The 18563-nt window shown below is 37.5% G+C and overlaps 1 protein-coding gene across 1 annotated transcript; it reads left to right on the top strand.

Annotated features, from left to right (window-relative positions):
• Window positions 1-1701: 1701 nt before the first annotated feature.
• LOC149000399 (KH domain-containing protein At4g18375-like) lies at window positions 1702-17272 on the top strand. The gene is made up of 8 exons (XM_089139609.1): window positions 1702-1816; window positions 6061-6755; window positions 13586-14038; window positions 14160-14405; window positions 14562-14813; window positions 16320-16375; window positions 16464-16563; window positions 16738-17272. Exons 2-8 carry the CDS (start codon window positions 6105-6107, stop codon window positions 16906-16908), a joined length of 1929 nt encoding a protein of 642 aa, XP_088995735.1. The 5' UTR covers window positions 1702-1816; window positions 6061-6104; the 3' UTR covers window positions 16909-17272.
• The last annotated feature ends 1291 nt before the right edge of the window (window positions 17273-18563 follow it).

Below are 18563 nucleotides of genomic sequence, written 5' to 3'. Positions count from 1 at the left end.
TTGAAACTTCCACCCACGAGAGAGAACTTTTCAATTTACATGGTTGGAAAAAAAAAATCAGTAATTAATACCATTGTTAATAATAAATTTTTCCCTTAATTGTAATTTTAATATTTTCATACGAAAAGAAAATTGTATCTCACTAACATAGAAATTCAAGTTTCTTCTCTATTCTTCATTCACCATTTTGTGAAAGCTTTCATTTCTTTCTCTTCACCACTTTGATTCCTCTCTCTCTCTCTCCCCTTCTCATATTTAAGACTTCCGAAGAGTGAAAATGGTAAAAATTGCTTGACCCCATACAAGGTAAGGATTCTTCTTATCCAATGTGACAATTTTCTATTTGGGGTCAAAAAAAAATGGAAAATAAAAGATAATTGAGGGAGAGAAGAACTTTATGACTACCGATGGGAAAACCTTGATTTTTTTCTTTTTGGGAACTAGCAATTTGATATATATTATGGGTGGAAGCTATTAGATATATCACTAGAGAGAGTCGAACTTTAACTTTTTCACTACAAGTGTTGGTCATTGCCAACTAAACCAACCTTTTGGTATTATGAAGCTCTAAAGGGAAATTAAACACCTCCTACATGATTAAAATCTTGAGTATCAATTGATTTAAAAATAGTAATTGCATTTCTTAATGAATCTCTTATAGCATGGTGAAGAATCTCATTTACGAGTGAAACTCAAGATCTCATTTATGAGTGAAACTCCACTAATCCTCAATATTGGGTCAAAAGATTTGGAGGCATGAAGCTTGGGTTCAAGAAGATGGACAGTATGCATGAGAAACGAAAAAAGGAGGAGTGGTTGTGAACCCTAATTGGAGAAGGAAGAATTATTGAACAAGCAAAAAAAAAGAGCAAGGGACATGAAGAAACCTTGATACCCTTAATGTGCAAAACGTCTTCTTCAACTTTATTTCCACATCAAGAACGAGGAAGAGAAAGAACCATCAGCCCCTCTGATGTGCAAACCCCCTTCCCCTTTTTTTTTTTCTTATGTATAATCGTGATAAATACAAGGCCTCAACCCAAGTTCAACCTGCCAAGAAAAGAATAAAACCAAATAGAGCCTTACAAGAGTTCAAAGCGGCCGCATTGCGCAACACCCTTGACCTCGTCCAAGCTTTGTCGAAAAATGTTGAATCCGATCAATAATTTATTCATCAAGAAGCATATCTAAAGATATATCTAGATTTGGGTTTTTCCATGTACAATGAGTTTTTCAAAATCAAAATTAGAAAACAATCTTAATCAGATATAAACAATATCGTTTCCTACATTTTGCTTCAGTCCTGCGCATTAAAGGCGCATGATTGTTCTACAAAAAAAGAACGTTGGATCAAGATCTCAGTCGAATGCGGCAAACACATTAAATGCACATCACCGAAGCTGGATCCATGGTTCCCTTTTTAGTTACTTACCCCTCAAAAAAAAAAAAAAAAAAAAATGGAGACTTTAGTTAATATCAACTACAACCGGCTACCGGTTAACAGCCTAGTACAATGTACTCCGCTCCCGGTTAACAGCCTAACTCGTGCCTAATCTTATTGTAGAATCGGTTAAAATGTTGCTTAAAATTTTATTTTCTTCTTTTTCCTTGCATCCAAACGTAGCCTTAGGAATTCTATCCCGCTGCGTGAAAATCACACGAATTTAACCCACACGTATAAACAAAGCGTGTAAAAGAAAATCAATCTTGTGAGCCCTAATGTCTTCTTCACACAGACGGAGAAGAGCGGAGCGACTGTGAGTGGTCATTCCCGTCCATTGATACCGGCTTCGAAATCTTCTCCGAATTCATTACGGTATGCTTCTTCCACTTTTTTGTTTGTTTTCTCGTTCTTGAGCTTCTCATTTGTGGAAAGACATTGTCGCATTTCTCCCACACGCTAAAATCTGAATTCCTAGAACTATTTCGATTGCTTACGATGGAGGATTGGATAACAGAGGGGTTTTTACATGCAAATTATATCATTTTTTTATATTACCCTCTGACAAACATAAACTATGATATCAATTTTGCATGGGTCTGATGATGAGCAAGTTTGAGGCACAGATGCTATTTAAGAGTTCCTAAAGGTACTAGCTTTAGTACGAGTTGGGTCTTTTATTGCTGTAAGTAGTCATTAGGGAATAATTGTTGCTGGGAAAATAGTTTTTGGGGAGAGAGAATAAATCAAGCAAGGAGGCTGTAAGATTTGTGGTTGGCTAACTTGATCCCTTTCTTCTTTTCCGAGAGTTTGAGTTCCGTTACCACTCGTAGATATCCTCAGAATTGTAAGGCACGTTTCTCAACTTAACCCTAGTGTGGAATTTTTCTCGAAAACTTGCTTTGCATCCAAGGTTCTTTAGGTTGATGGCTTTATCTGCATATTACAGGTTAAATGCTCTAGGCTCTAGCATTGTGTTTGCTAGGTTTTGTGTTTATGCTTTTAGAATAGAAAGGGCATCTCTTCTTTATCTTTAACTTCTTTGTGGCTTGTTTGCATTAGAGTTGTCAACTTGGTCTTGATGGCGGCCAATTACCCAAGTTCTTATGAAAAACCAAATCAAATGGTTACGGTTAGATTTGGTTTCAATGTTGAACAGTGATGGTGAAAGGTTAAAAGATTGCTTGTGGGATAGATGGTTAAGGTTACCGTCACTTGGAAAGGGATCTTAGTTAGCCGCAGCGACTATGGCCTTTGAGGGCCTTCTTGACTGTCTTGGCGATGTCGCAGCCATTAGAGGTCACCTTTCATAAGAATTTTAGTTGGCTCAAATTGCATATTAAAAATTATGTAGTTCTACCTATATGCTAAGTAAATATCAAAGAACCATTAGAAGCAGTCCTTTAGATTTACAATGAACTGATGAAATCAACAATCCATACATAAAACATTAAATTTAGGTCAACAATCAAGGAATTTACGTAATCATATTACCAAAACTTTACAGAATAAGTGAAACACAAAATAAAATAGTCTTAGATTATGTAATCATATAATCATGAGATGAAAAGCATAAATGACTCATACTAACAGTTGCATAATTTGATTTGGATATAAAGATCTTATACCCACAGAAAATCTTGTACCCATATACTACTGAAATACAGCGACTGGCTACACCACAGGCAGCCATTCTATGCTGCCCACGTCGAGCAGGAGCAGGAATGATGGAATTTCCAAGTCAAGAATTTCTTCTGAGAATAGGAGTTCCTCTTCCATTTCGTTTTTTTGGATGATTCAGTGTGACACAGTGTATACACAATATACACAAGCTTACAAAACTATTTCAAAAATAGAGTAAAAGGTTGCATATTTTTATTTTGTTTTGTTTTTTAATGATTTAGTGCATCACTCAGTATGAAAAGCATATACGGAAACCAATCAATATAGTATTCCAAAATATAACCTAATAATAAAATAATTAACAAGCACCTTTAAAATAAATGCTTGCATGCCTTGACCCTTAGAAATGCCTACATGCTTCATGCTTTGTTTGGGTTGCAATTTGGATTGAGTAAAGGGTTAGGTGTAGGGTGTATGTGGTCTCAATCTTTGAGGTCTTAATGGTTAGATTGGCAATCCAAAAATTCAAGGAGGGGTAAACATTGGATCTTGGAATGTTATTTGAAGTGCAAGCTTGACTGGTGAAGGGGATTATGTGTATCGGCTATGGGATGAATTTCTACTGGATTCTAATGGTTATTTGGGTACAGGAATGGGTTTTAAATGATAGCATTTATGGAAATGAAAATTTAAGAAAGGGGGAAATAGGTTTGGGAAATTAGAAGATTAAAAAAAGAAGAAGTGGGTTGGGGATAACTCAACTTACTGTTATTGAAGATCTTCTCAAACAACACTTTGAATGGTAAAAGGTGTTCTTGGGAGGGGAAAGGAGAAGGAATCAGAGTTGGGATGCCAACCGCACATGCATTGCTCAACAACACTGAAACTTTTATAATAAGATCATGTTATTAATGGAAGCATCCCTCATTGAAGGGGAATGCATTACGTATAGAGCTAAAAGACTTGTAAAAGGGCTCCTAAGTTACTCTAAAAGACTCAATAAGGTAAATACAATCAAACCAAAATCCTTCGTAGCTATTAAGGATCCTAATCTAACACACAACTGACTCAAACACTGAGTTGAGCCCATGTACTACTCTACTAGTATGACACCCTTTTTATGGGCTTATAAGTAGGCCCATTACATGAATAATCCCAGAACTAAAAAGTCTAATGTCTACAGAACCCACTGAGCTATTAGGTTTGTTATAGTTCCCGAATATCATATAAACCAATAACTTGGTAGAGTAATCTCTAGTGAGTTAGAATCATCCCTTGGTCAACATGAGCATGTAGGGAATTCTTTAGAATCTCAAGTTATGTTGGCTTCTTAATTTTAGAGATTATTCAAAAAGTTGTCTTAATTCTGTGAGTATAATGTTTGAGGAGGGATGATGTTAAGAGCATGGTTACAAGCGTCCGCGCGCCTGGCGGCAGCGGTTTTGCCGCTTGTGCCGCAACTCGGGCTGATTCTTGCCGCTTGCTTACCATTCGGGTTGCCCTTTGCGCCTTGCCGCCGTGCCCGCTTTTTTACTTTGTATTTGTGCATTTATTTTCTTTTTTTTTAATCATAATTTATCCTCATGCCGTTTTTAATATGTGGCCTTTGGTTGGGCCTTGCCGTGTCTGGCCATTTCTGTTCGTTGTTCTCTTTTCTTTCTTTTGTTTTCACTTGTTTTGTATAATACTGCTCTTTTTGTTTGTCTTATGTGTTGTGGTGGTTTGTTTTATTCTTTTTTGGATAATTTTTCTCTGTTCTGTGTTTTTTTTTTTTATTTTATTTTTATTTTTATGTGTGTTGTTGTGTTTGTTTGTACTTGTTTATTATACGTTTTGTTAGTAGTTATATTAAAATTTGACTACGCTTGGTCGCTTTTGCCGCCTGCTTCGCCGCGGCCCCTGCTGGTGCTTCCGCTTCTGGGTGGCTTACATCCATTAATGTCACTATGTCAGTGTCTTAATTCAAAATTTCCTCAAATAGAGACACTGAGATACCAAAAAATTTCGCCGAAACATGGTACATCATTATGCCATGTTTTGGTTGCATGTCTTGGTGGGTTTTAGGTGGGTTTTGGGTCTTATTTTTGGTGTACAGTCCAATTTGAGGCTAATAAACACAACGGCAACTCTATTTTTGACTAAAACCTAACACAAATTGGTCTTCTTGATTTGCACATGCCCAGCTGTATGCGGACAAAACTGGATCATGTATGTTCACAAATCTAAAGATGGATATGTAAGAAAACATTGAAACTTTCATTAAGATGCAAGAACAAAATTTTAGAAGTAGTCAAATCTCTATTACAATTTACAATTACAAATCCTTGAAATTCGAAATACTGAAATTTTATTGAAATTCAGTTAACTAACTCAATTTCGTCTCAGTGGGCTCAAGACAACAGGATTTTTGTGAATTTTTCCCCAAAATTTCGTACATTGGTTGGTACCCATTATAGGTAGTGAAGCGATTTTTCAAGATGAAACCTTGTCTGATAATATGGTTGGAACACTTTTTCTTTTTATTGAATGAAATTTAGTCTGATAATGTTATAAAAAAAACTGTTGGTTTGGGTTTGTTTTGGAAAGTTATTGATTCTCTGCTTTGCCCAAAAGGCAAGGCCTGTGAGATTTTAGGAAGGTGTGGTTCACATATTTGGAGATTCTTCTACAGGTGATTATTAGTTTATTGCCATATCATGGGTGTTTATTTGAGATTGTTGTGGAACTATTAAATTGCTTGGTATCTTAATACTTCCACTGTAAATGTGTTTAAGATGCAACATGTAACTTTACATTCTACTACGAGGCATGTTTCAAACCAGTGAATTAAAATGAGGAATAGAAAAATAACAATCATATTTAAGTAAATACAAAGTCAACAGTCCCCAGAATATGGTTGCATTATTTGTTTCATGATTTTCAGCTGTAAAAGCAACTTTGTTTTCCCCTGTTTTTTGTGGGTAAACTGATGACCATTTCTCCTTGAAAATTCTCAGGCTTTGGTTGTGCTCCAATACTGTAAGATCACTATTTTTTCATTATGGATAAGAACAAGCCTGGTTCTTTCAAGAAACGATTCCAATTTAAGAAAAAGAAGAGCAACAGAAGGAGTCAAAGGCCAAATTTTAGTCAGGAACAGAATGCTGGACCTCCTAATGCTTCTGACACGGTCTATCGTATTCTCTGTCCAAGTACCAAGATTGGTAGTGTTATTGGGAAAGGTGGTAGCATAATCAATGCCTTGAGAGATGAGACCCGTGCCAAGATTAGAGTTGCTGAATCTGTTCCTGGGTCAGATGAAAGAGTAATCATTATCTCTAGCTCTGCCACAAGAAAACCTAGGAGATACAATTCCAATGAAGATGATGAGGATGATGATGATGATGATGTTCTCACTGAAAATGAACATGAGTCCATGCAACCACATTGTCCGGCCCAGGATGCTCTGTTAAAAATTCATGATCGAATTGTTGAGGAAGATGATCTCTTTGGTGGAATAACATGTGAAGATAACAACGAAACCAATGTAGTCACTGCACGCTTTCTTGTTCCAAATAATCAAGTGGGATGTCTTTTAGGAAAAGGTGGAAACATCATCCAGAAATTGCGGACTGAAACTAATGCAAACATTCGTATTCTGCCCACGGAGCACCTGCCTGCTTGTGCAATGAACAATGATGAGTTAGTGCAGGTACTGTACTGATTGTGCCTGTTCGTTGGTTTTCAAGTATTCTTGTTGAGTGTTAGGGATTACTTGGTATAAAATTTACTTTTTATTGTACTTTATTGAATTCTTTTCAGTAGAAGATTACAGCAAGTTGCAAATTGGCATGTCATATCTCTATATATTTTTCTGTAGTCTGATGATCTTTCTTCTCTGAATGGGTGATACTTATTCCCATTGAAACGCTGTTGTGACAAAGAGTTTTTTCTTTTCGGGTTGAGTGCCTGATGTATTCAACTAGTTTTGGGATGTTTTTAAACGATCATAAGTTTTGAATGAAATTTGAGTTTGGCAGGAGCCATGTCTGTGTGTCTATATGTGAGTGAGTTTTTCCTTCCGCCTTCTTCTATTCTTCTGCTTTTCTCTCTGTGAAGCCCACAATAGCAGATTACTCCTTGGCCTGTGCTAGGAGGGGTTGTGCTTTAAGCTCTTTGGATCAGGGTCCGCATCAGTTTCCTATTATTTATCTCTCATTTGATTTAAGTTCAGAACTTCTCTTGTTAGTTTGAATTTGAATGTGGTGTTGGCTTCATGATGTCAGTTAATTAGTACAGCCTGATAGAATTCATGAGAGATTCAGACGCCATGGCTGCTCATCAGAAAAGAAGGAAAGAAAACCAAAAGCAACGGCTGAGCTATTTATTATTTCAGATGTCTTGGTACTTGTTTTTGGTAATATATGGTTCAAGTTTTATACCACTTGCTTTAGGTTGAGGGCAATTTAGAAAATCTTGATACTGGTCTTTACACTTAATATAGTATAATTTATTATTGCTGGTTTTAAGTGTCTGACTAGTGTGTCAAGGCCTAAGGTTGCAATGTGCCTGCAAAAATAATGGAAATTCAATTGCATTGAACACTAGCAGTTTCATATATTTTAGATCAGTTTACAACCCCTTATAGTAATAAAATAGGTACAGTTATTGGAAATGAGGGTTTGTGAAAGTTTTTTAAATTAGGATAGAAATATAACAGAAACAATGTCTGTTATGTGGGGCCGTCTAACTATAGTAATTTTGTCCTTAACTGCAAAACAGGTATTAGGTCACAACTGAATCCTGTGGTACCTAGTCTGATTGCAAGTGGTGGAACTCTCTCTGATTACTGCACTGGCAGACCTCAGGTGTACAGGTATTAGGTCACAACTGAATCTTGTGGTACCTAGTCTGATTGCAAGTGATGGAACTCTCTGATTACTGCACTGGCAGAAGTGATGGAACTCTCTGATTACTGCACTGGCAGACCTCAGGTGTATATGCTAACCTATAGCACCTTCAGTCCCAATAGACCTTTGTTGGATTCAGCTACTTGGTGATCTAGTGGAAGGTTGTAAAAACAGGATCTGACAGTAGTTAAGAACTGGGTCTGAAACCGATGAGGTAACTCACAGCAGAGGGGGATCTTTTGGGTATGAGACTAGTTTGAATTGCCCTTAGTGAAGGACATTTACATAAGTCTCAGGAAGAAAACTCAGTTAACAGGAATATTAATGCTGTACACATGATGCAGGAAAGAGCTGACAAAGGGTTTAATAAAAGCAGAGAATATAAAATTTTGAGAGCAGAATGGAGAACTGTAAGAAGTGGTGTAACAGAGGAGGCATACTTTGAAATAGACTGAGCAGGAAAATTAAGAGAGGAATGAGAAAGGAAAGCAATCGGCTTTCAGTACTTGCAAGCAGCGGCGCACGAACTCCAAAAATTACTAATCATTCCAATCAACCCGCGTGGATTACTTCTATGTATATAGAGGCAAGTCACTGATTCTCCATTAGACTCTTGATGTTTATCAAAGCATGAAGAAGACCAAAGGGGAAAAGTTACTCTTTACACGAACAGTACCTCATGAGTCATGACACTGTTCACACTATACAGTTCTTGCAAAAGAGTGATTTGGGGCTCATATAGATTGCTGGCTTAGAGGAGTTGATTTTTTACTTTTTTTTTTTTGTCATTTTTAACTTTGACATTTATTTAGCTTCCTAGTTGAGCTGTATTCCTAATTGGGAATGCAGTCAGATTCTCGTTTCAATTCTATAGGTTTTATTATTTATTATTATTATTATTATTTTTTTACATAGATTAGGATTGGGTTGGTTTTGAAATAAAAGTTATCATAAATGAGTATGTAGTGAACAGAACAGAGGTCAGAGATTGAATAAATAAGAGCTATTTGTGAAGCTGTTAGATGCAGCAATGGGGAGGTTCCATGGATGAGAATCCCTGGGTGAGAGGATCATAGGATGATAGGCTGAGATAGCTGATTCTATCGGCCCTTCTATATCCCTTCGACCTTATCTTGTGATGCTCTTCTTTCATATATATAAACAATTTTAAAGCAATAAAAATAGACTTTCAGTTATCTACTTTTGTTTCTTTATTGTATTAGACCCGCTGCAACTGGTCTCCCTGTGGTTTCCGACTTTTGTGTTACTCAATCCTGATGTCATAGTTCCTCTTGGAAAATTTCCGTGTGAATATCATGGGGTATAGCTGTGTCAGTTTGCTACTTTTTAGGCGTACCTTTGGTATGTATGCTATGAAATCAAGGAGCTAGTTCTTGCTTCAGCATTTTTTTGGATGAATATCCTATCATTACCAAAGCCCTGGAAGGGGAGAGAAATGTAAAGAAGGGAGGGGAGGAAACCAGTCAACGAGGAGACTTTTTTTTTGCCGGGGGGGGGGGGCGAGTCATCAGGGTGACTGGAGGTTTGACGCAGGTCACCAGGAGACAACAATGAGCCTGTTCCTTGAAGAATCAACTACCGGAGGATGGGGAACTAACTGAAGTCTGGAAGAAACATCAACAAATGGCTTTCCAAATCATATCTAGTAGCTTGTCAAGTGTATTTCAAGTGACTTACATAAATTTGTCATGTTTTGCTTCACTCTTCTCATTTTCATGCAGCTCCTTGTACTGCTTGTAGAGCTTAAGGTTGGTTTGCTACCGGGGACCTTTCATGGTTAGTTCTTGCTGGAAATTCTGCTTTGATACTAATTGATGCCATCTGAGCTCAAACAGCCTATTTAGGTTCCCTATGGGCCTGGCGAACTATATATTGTCAAAAGTGCAGAGAAAATGACAGTTCGGGCACTAAAACAAAGGTTGCAAATGGGAGTGGCAAATTTGTAATAACCTGAATTTAAAAGCATACGGGGAAGAGAGGGTGGTGGATCATTATTTATTGTAAAGAGAGAAACTTCTGGAATGGCTTATAGAATATGGACAAGAGAGGATGATCAAAGGAAGGAGTGCAAAATAGGGTTAGAAATAACCCCCAAAGTCTTCTTTAGTCTTTTGCCAACAGAATTGGTGGCACGGAAGACTTGTTTGAAGTGGATTTTTTCCCTGTTACAATACAACAGTTAAACAGGGAGTAGATTGTGAACGCAAAGACCAATTGAGGTGGGAAAAATGGTGTCTGATAGAAACAACCTCCTAAAATCAAGTTAAAATTCACAAAAAGATGAACAGTGCAAAACTGTTCATGGGAAAGCCTAGAAACGACATATGACTTCATACATGAGACCTTAAGCTACATGATGCAAGGGGATCCTTAGAAACTAGGGGAATCTACAAAGGCTGGTTTTTCTAGTTTTTAGATTAGACGATTATTCATGGTAGTTAATAAATATAAAGGGAATTGCAGCAGTCCTAATCTGATTAGACGTGCAAATTAGACAATCGTAGCAAAGAAATAGAAATCAATTTCAGCCCTGATTAATAATAACTGAGCAAGGATCGAATAGGGAAACATGGCGATGGGGATCATGGCATTGTAACACTAACCGAATGCAAGTTGATCATATAATACAAGAAAGTAGTAGCTGCCCTAGTCAAGATCCTATTTCTGACATGGATATACAACAAATAACAATGTAGGGAAACTAGGGATAATGCAAGTGTACCTACTGCAAAAATAAAGGAAAAATGAGATGGGGAATAACTAAAGACAGATAATGGGGTAAATAGATATACCTGCTGTTTCTTATGGGGCTGCAAAACGATGGTTAGAGAAATAACAGCAATGAAATAGGGTTAGGGTGTATCCAATGAGAACAAGGGAAACCAAGAAACTGTTAAAACAATTGATGGGAAAAATATTTTATGGGTAACAAGGGAACGAGAGGAAAAGGAAAATGGAAAAGAAGACGGGGTAGAGAGCTAGGAACAAACAACATAGATAAAGGAACAGCAGGGCTTTTGGTAGGCTGAAGAAAGAAGAAATATTCACGGGAAAGAAAGAGGAAAGAAAGAAGAAAGAAATAAGAAAGAAATAAGAAAGAAAGAATGAAATAAAAAGTTATCAGCAAGGCTGCCGTACATAAAAGATAGAAGGAGGAATAAAAGAAAGAAAAATAAAGTAAGGAAATAGCAGTGGACTGCAGGACGGAATGGGGAAGAAAGAGTAGCAATTAAGAAAGAAAGACAAGAAGTACTTGCCAAACAGAAGAGAAGAAGTCGGGAGCAGGGGAGCACAAGAAGACTTACCGTGAGAAGGGAAGACAAGACACCAAGGAGAGAGAAGAGAACTTGCGCAAGAAATTTTCTTTCCCTCAATAATTCATTCCATAATTATTGAATTCAAGGCTTTGAATAAAGAAGCTTAAATCATCCCAACCCTACACTTGAATTCCCAAGAAAACCTTAAAGAACTCTCTACCTAGATTTATTATTTAGGGGCAAATTTGGAAACCCAAAAGTACAATTATAAACACCCAATCCAGAAGGACTCTAAATGTATCAAATTAAGTATTAAAAAAAAATCATACCCCAACCCACAGAGACCCCCCCCCCCCCCCCCCAAAAAAAAAAAAAAAAATCAAATCAAATCTAAAGATTTCTTATAATTGCCTGTGGGCAATGCTCCTTGTCAAACCATAGGACTCTAGCAATCGGTTAGCCTCTGAACTTGTCGTCAATCTGATCTCTACATCGGTGTCGCTGGTAGACCCAGAAGTTGTCGCCTAAGCCTGATGTCCTCACTCCTCATTAGTACATCTCAGATAGGCTTGTCCATGATAAGTGAATGGTTTCCACATTGTTAGGTTGCAAGAAATGGGTTAGAAGGTTGATCTCTGTCATGCTGAACAGAATCTGTCAGTAGAACAAAACAACTGAAAGGGTAACAACAGGAGTGATGGGGAAAGAAAAATAAGTAAGCATATAAAAGGAAATAGTATGGGGAGTTACATCGACTTCAGCCCTGAATAAGGATGATGGATTTGTTGAAGATGTTCAAACCAGGAGGAAGACCAACTCCAATAAAATTTCATTTCTATCTATTCTTTCATTCACGGTCTCGGTGGTTACCATATAAATAAGACTCTTATTCTCTGGTCTAATTAAACATAGAAACTTCAGTGAACAAGCAGACAGAGTGGGCTTTCCTCTTTAAACCCAATTTCCTTAATACTAATGAGTGCAGAAATTTACTAATAATCTCAAGCCCCTGATTTTATGTGTTTTCAGCACTTCGGTGCCAAAATCTAGCTCAGGTTGCTATAGTCTCACTTACTTGATGGAGCATTCTTGACACAATGAGCAATAGGCAAATACCAGCCATAGTTAACCACAGCACCTAGGCAATCCAAATTGTTGTAGGGGACCATAAAATGAAGTGGCACCACTATGGTGAGCTAGGTGGCCAAGGTGCACTCCTAGGAGACCAAGGTGCTTGGACGCCTAGGTGAAGTCTTGATAATGATGCATGAGGCAAATAACTGGTATTTATCAAACCCCATTATCTATTGATTGGGTGTAATTTTATTCTCTTATGCTAACCTTTACTATCCTCCTTTGGTTTGCACTACTTAAAGGTGCTAACTCACAAATCTTGTCCCATGCATTTGTCTTATTATTTAGTTATCTTCTAAACCATAACTCTTGGCTCTCTGGACTTGACTAAAAAGAATTTATGATTTATTTCTTGAGGCCCCACTTTTTCAAGAGTATGTTTTACAGGCTGCTGAAACATCGGCATATATCTTGTTGTATTTCAATCCTATGCTAAATGTTCCTCCTTTGCCCCTTCATTGTTTATGCCGTGAACATGAAGAATGAATTATATAGGAAAATCCACAAATGTTGCATGTCATTTGGTACTTGGCCATTTTGAAGTGTTGCGTAACCTAAAATTTATTTTGAATGATTAGCTACCATTATGAAACTAGATTTTACTCAAGCAAGAGGGTGAACAAGCTTAGGGATTTAGTCAGGGTTCTCGACACTTGCCTGATTTATGATTGAAAGGTACAAATATATCTAGCTGTTGGATTTGGCATAATGTTTCGTTGACTGATTTTTGAACTAGTGATTTTGAAACAAACATTTACAAGGTTCATGACCTTGTGTCCTAACAGTGCTTTGGAACCTAGACAGTTAAGAGGTTGCCTCAACTTGGTTATCCGTTGGATCAGTGGGTGCTTGATTTCTCACTCTTGATGCTGTCTAGAGTTGATTTGTGGTATTCTAGTGATCTATTTATATTTTTGAGCTTTTCAGCAAAGCACCGGTCACACCTGTTCCTGGAACTTCTAATTCAACTGGCTTCTATATTATGTTGGTTGATACTATGTTGCAGCTCTTCTGATCTATAGACTGGGTTGTGTTTCTTGTATGTTCTTTTAGTCATTGCTGATGTTTGATTCTGCACACACACAAAATGCTTAGTCTACAGGATATTGTTCTGTAGAGTTTTGCATGGTCTTTGCATAGTCTACAGGAGATTGTTCTGGAGAGTTTTGCATGGTCTTTGTCATCCAAGATAAACTCTAATTTTGCGAGGCACTTTTCAGATATCTGGACCATCAGCTATAGCAAAGAGGGCTCTCTATGAAGTTTCCACTCTATTGCACCAGAATCCACGCAAAGATAATCAACCATTAAATTATCCTATGCCATCTGGGGGCCCTGGTTTTTATCCTCCGGGCCCTCCTGTTGGGAATATGTTGCCACAGAGAAATCCAATGTGGTCTCACCAGAATTCTGGTGCCCACAGTACATCTCGAGCGCCATGGATGGGAGGATATGGAAGTGGTTTTGATGCTGGTCCACCTGGAAATGCTGCTGGTGAGGCATCAGATGACTTCTCTATGAAAATTTTGTGTGCTGCTGGAAAGATTGGTGGAGTAATTGGAAAGGGAGGTTCTACTGTTAGACAGTTACAACAAGAAACAGGAGCAAGCATTCAAGTAGATGATACGATAACTGAGGCGGAGGAACGTGCAATTGTTGTCTCTTGTTTTGAAGTAAGTCTTCCTCCCATTTAAATGACATCTGCATGACATTTTTGTGATGATCTCTTCTTTGGATATAATTTTTGTATTCCATGTAAAAATTGTAATATAAGCATGTTAACTTTTTCTTCAGGCAATCTGGAACCCAAGGTCACCAACAATTGATGCCATCCTTCAGCTTCAAAGCAAAACAAGTGAACTGTCTGAGAAAGGCATCATCACAACAAGGCTTCTTGTTCCATCAAGTAAGGTTGGTTGCCTCTTAGGACAGGGAGGTCATGTAATTACTGAAATGAGAAGACGAACACAAGCAGATATTCGTGTTATATCCAAGGATGGGAAACCTAAATGTGCTTCTGCAGATGAAGAGCTTGTGCAGGTGATGTGGTTAGCATCATACCTCGTGTCAGATTTCTCAGTGCACTGATATTTTAGTTTTTTCCACTAGTCAAGTATGCTTTTCCATGTTTTCATGTAAGTTCATGATTCTGTCAACTGATCCTTTTTTCTTTCCCTTTCTCTTTCTGTGATATAGATATCTGGAAGTTTCACTGTTGCTAGAGAAGCACTGTCAGAGATTGCATCAAGACTTAGAGTGAGAACTCTCCGAGGTTCAAATGCTCCGCTCGAACCTCCTCCTGTTCCACCTCCTTTTCAAGGATTTGGTCCTCCAGGTCCTCATGGTCCTCCGGGTCCTCATGGTCCTCCTGGAAACTACCCTGGAAGAGCACTACCACCTACTGGTCTGACTGGAGTTGGTGGCTCTGGTGGATATGAACATGTGCAGGTATCTTTCTTGTAGGGACTTGTTAATATGCCTGGTATTTGTACAGTGGGGCTGTCGATCAGGTTGACAATGTAATCACTGGTTGGTTGGTTTTGGAGAATCTGATGATAAAGAAAACTGGATATTGATCGTTTTTTATGTAACTTGGGTTGCTAGATTGTGTGTTGAGCTCATTTTAGTTATAGTTTCCCTAGGATTCACCAGTTTTGTTAAATATAGGAAGCTCAGTTCTTGAATTTGGCAAGTGAAAGATGTATAACTTGTGTTTTAATGGAAACAAGAGTGTGAAGGAGGGGGCAGGATGCGGGGGTAGTGGGGTAGATATAGGTGGAGTGAGAGAAAGAATGATATATGAGGACCCATTTCATCAATTTAGCTGGTTGTTTTTTGAAAACTCGAATTTCTGTTGGTGTGCAGCAGAGTGGGGAAGGGAGATGTGAAGCCCATTCCTAAAATTTTGAATGGTAGATGTAGAAGCTGGACATATGCTGTAAATATGAAAAATGGGCCTCTCGGGTTTGTGAGGGAGGGGAGAGAATGTAATGACATGTTGAACTAGGATTCTCCAATGTAGATCTCAAAGGGTAGAATCAAGTACTGATCAGTCCAAGTTTTTGTTAAGTTTAGTAGAAGAGAGTAAATTGTTTTAGCTATTGTTAGCGTAAATAGAAAAGTAAAAAAGTATTTGGGATGAAACTGGGATTGCAGTTTAGAAAGGATGGTTCATTTGTGAGTGGAATTAGTCCTGGGTTTAAAGGAGTTGGGGTTTTATGAGGTTTTATATTTATGTATGGGGTTAAATCAAAGTATTGAGTTTTTCATATGGTGGGACAGAGAATAGAAAGTATGGATGATGATGTGATGGCACGCAGGGTTGAGGGAAAAGGCTGGAACAGAGTAAAGAGCTCAATACTGATTAAATCTGTAAGTTGTTCCCTGCAGAAGAAAGTTGGTTAGATTTCTGAGAGGACAATCTAGTTCTCATTCTATCAACAGCGCTACACATTAAACATCATGGTATATTGGCGTCATTATTTTGTATATACCTGCTTATAAGCAACCAATAAATCATTAAGAAGTTTATGAAAAGAAGAAAAATATTATTAGGGTGAGACGCTAATGAAGATGCATTATTTTTTTGTCAATATTGTTTTTCTTAGTGTATTTCCTATATTTTATTTTATGCTGCTTTTGAAGTGGTAGGCTTCAACTAATTGTGAAATTTGGGTCTACATATTCCAGTCAGATACAGTGCCCCACTGTCTTCTTCTATGCCCTTATGTTTTAGCTTTGGATCAACCATATTTTTAGGAAGACGGTGCTAATACAGAGATCCTGTCATTCTCTGCCTTGATGAAAGTCCAAATCATATATGATTTTTTACATGTTGATTCTGAACTAATCTTCATTTTGATGAGTTCATGTGGTTTCTTAAATGAGGATTGAAATCATTTTTGTAATCTAGCATCTCTGATTTTTCTAAATATTCTCTGGTGGTATTTCCAGGCTCCAGGACATGAATATGAAGGCCGTAGTTATCCTGTTCAGCCAGCTGCTGCTGGGTACAGTCACTACTTGTTCTCAAATGTGTGGTTTTCTATTTTCTAGAGATGAGTTTTGAGGAATCTTTTTCTCTTCCTTGTTTGGCAGATACCCAAATGTTGGCAGTTCTATGGAGGTTAAGGTTCCAAATAGTGGAATAGGTTCTTACCATGGAACAGGTGGCAGCAGTATCTCCAATATCCGCGAAGTAAGCTTTTAAACCTGTCCAAGGTGTTAAAATAGGGCCAGTTCCCTAGGATTTTGATGAATGGAGATTTCAATGGAATATATTTATGATTATTAATTAAACTGAAAACCCTTTGCTGGAGTAGGCTTTGCTTAATCTCTTCATGTCTCCCCTTCGCCCTCCATTGAAATGCAGGTTTCTGGAGCAAGAGTGAAGCTGCAAGATCCTCAGGCTGTGGGTTCTGAATGTGTTGTTGAGATCCATGGGTCTAATCAGCAAATGAATGCAACTCAGAATCTTCTTCACGCTTTCATGGGTCCAACAGTACAGAACTACCACCCACACCAACAAGCTTCTTATCAATAGTAACTTCTTGTTTTCATTTTATTTTTATTTAGTTTTTGGATATCGTTGTACCATAATTAGTCTTTGTTCCTGGACAAAGGTGATATTTAGGGTGTTTGTGAACATAATTGTTTCTTGGCTGGTGAACCCAGGACCCTGCACAAAATTCCCCCAACTTGGCAATTTCCTGAGTAGTGTGACCTGTTTCTTTTAGAGGATTACATAAATTATTTATGTTTCTGGGTTAGAGAATTAGGAAAGGATCAAGGTGGTATTCAATCCCGAGAGCCTGCCCTGGAGAGGGAGAATTTAGTTTGTGATTTTATCTAGAGTTAGGGTGCCACAGGTTAACATGCTAGTAATAAGGAAGAATAATTGAAGACTGGAGATAACATTCGAGTTACAGTATAATTTAGAGCTATATAGAAGTCGAACTGTAGGAATAAGAGAAAGAAAGCAGTAGGGTTCAAATTTTGTTTTTTTGCCCCCATTCTAAAAGGTTCCAGGTGGGTATGAAATTGAACTCTTGTATTCATGAATCATGTGTAACTGTTTAAGGTAATTGTATGTATTGTTTCAGAAGAGTATTAGAGTTTGGCTAAATACATTTTAAATCCAAGAAGACAAAGAAATGAGAAAAGAAGAGAAAATGGGATGAAAGTACTGGTAATGTTCATACAAGTCTAAAGGCTGCACCAGTACTGACGGTGGCCTCAACTGGTATCCCATTGAAGGACCAGAAAGTTAAAAAAGAAAATGTTCTTTCTGTTGGCTCCGATTTTGATTGAAGGAAAGTTACAGGCAAGGTTTAAAGTATTGGTATCAAGTATTGTATCGGTTTTGTGATTTTAAGAAATGTATTGTCTAGTATTGAGTATTGTATTGTATTGGCCAATATATTAATAGAGGTGTAAACGGACGGATTTGGATTGGATAGTGGTAATACCATATCCACATCCTATTATATTTGGACTGTTTGGATAATATTCTATCGGTTTTCAGATGCATTCAGTCGAATTCGAATGATAATCGGATAGTTATTTTCTTAAGTAGATTATTCTAAATGGGCATTTATACATATTGAGTACAAGTTTTTGATTATCTATTTACATCTTTATCATTTTATTTGTGAGGGTTAGGTTTGAAATTTAGGAATTTAGCAATTTGTAGTTATTTTAGTAAAAAATTTTAAAAAATAGTCACATATCATAGGTACAAAATTTATAAAAATAATAAATTTAAATAAATAACTTAATCGGATAATTTTATCGGACGAATAATAATCGGTAAGAAAGATGTATACCATAACCGCACCCTATTAGTAATCGGACAGATTCGGATACCCCGAAATAGATGCGAAGTGGATTTCGATTACCATTTACACCCCTAAGTAAATAGTACACCAGAGAGCCATAGCCACGTGTATCATATTAGGTACAATCCAATAGAGAGATATTTACTAGTACCGTTCGTGTCATCTCAAACCTTGGGCCAAGTGTATCATACTTCAGCCTTGTTTCCAAATATGGATACAAGTTTGGAGCTCTTGAGGAGGAAGTAGTATCAATTCTCAAGGTGAGGTTTTGCTCCACATGGAGCTTACATTCATGCTTTGATTTAAGCCTTGGTTTTGGGGTGGGGGGGGGGGTGCAGTGAAGGGTTTAGAGGAAATTCTG

This window comes from Hakea prostrata, chromosome 11 (genome assembly GCF_041222555.1).
Source record: "Hakea prostrata isolate BN-2017 chromosome 11, UWA_Hpros_2, whole genome shotgun sequence".
Taxonomy (NCBI): Eukaryota; Viridiplantae; Streptophyta; class Magnoliopsida; order Proteales; family Proteaceae; genus Hakea; species Hakea prostrata.
The sequence above is the reverse complement of the archived record's forward strand: the minus strand, read 5'-3'. Positions and strand labels throughout refer to the sequence as shown.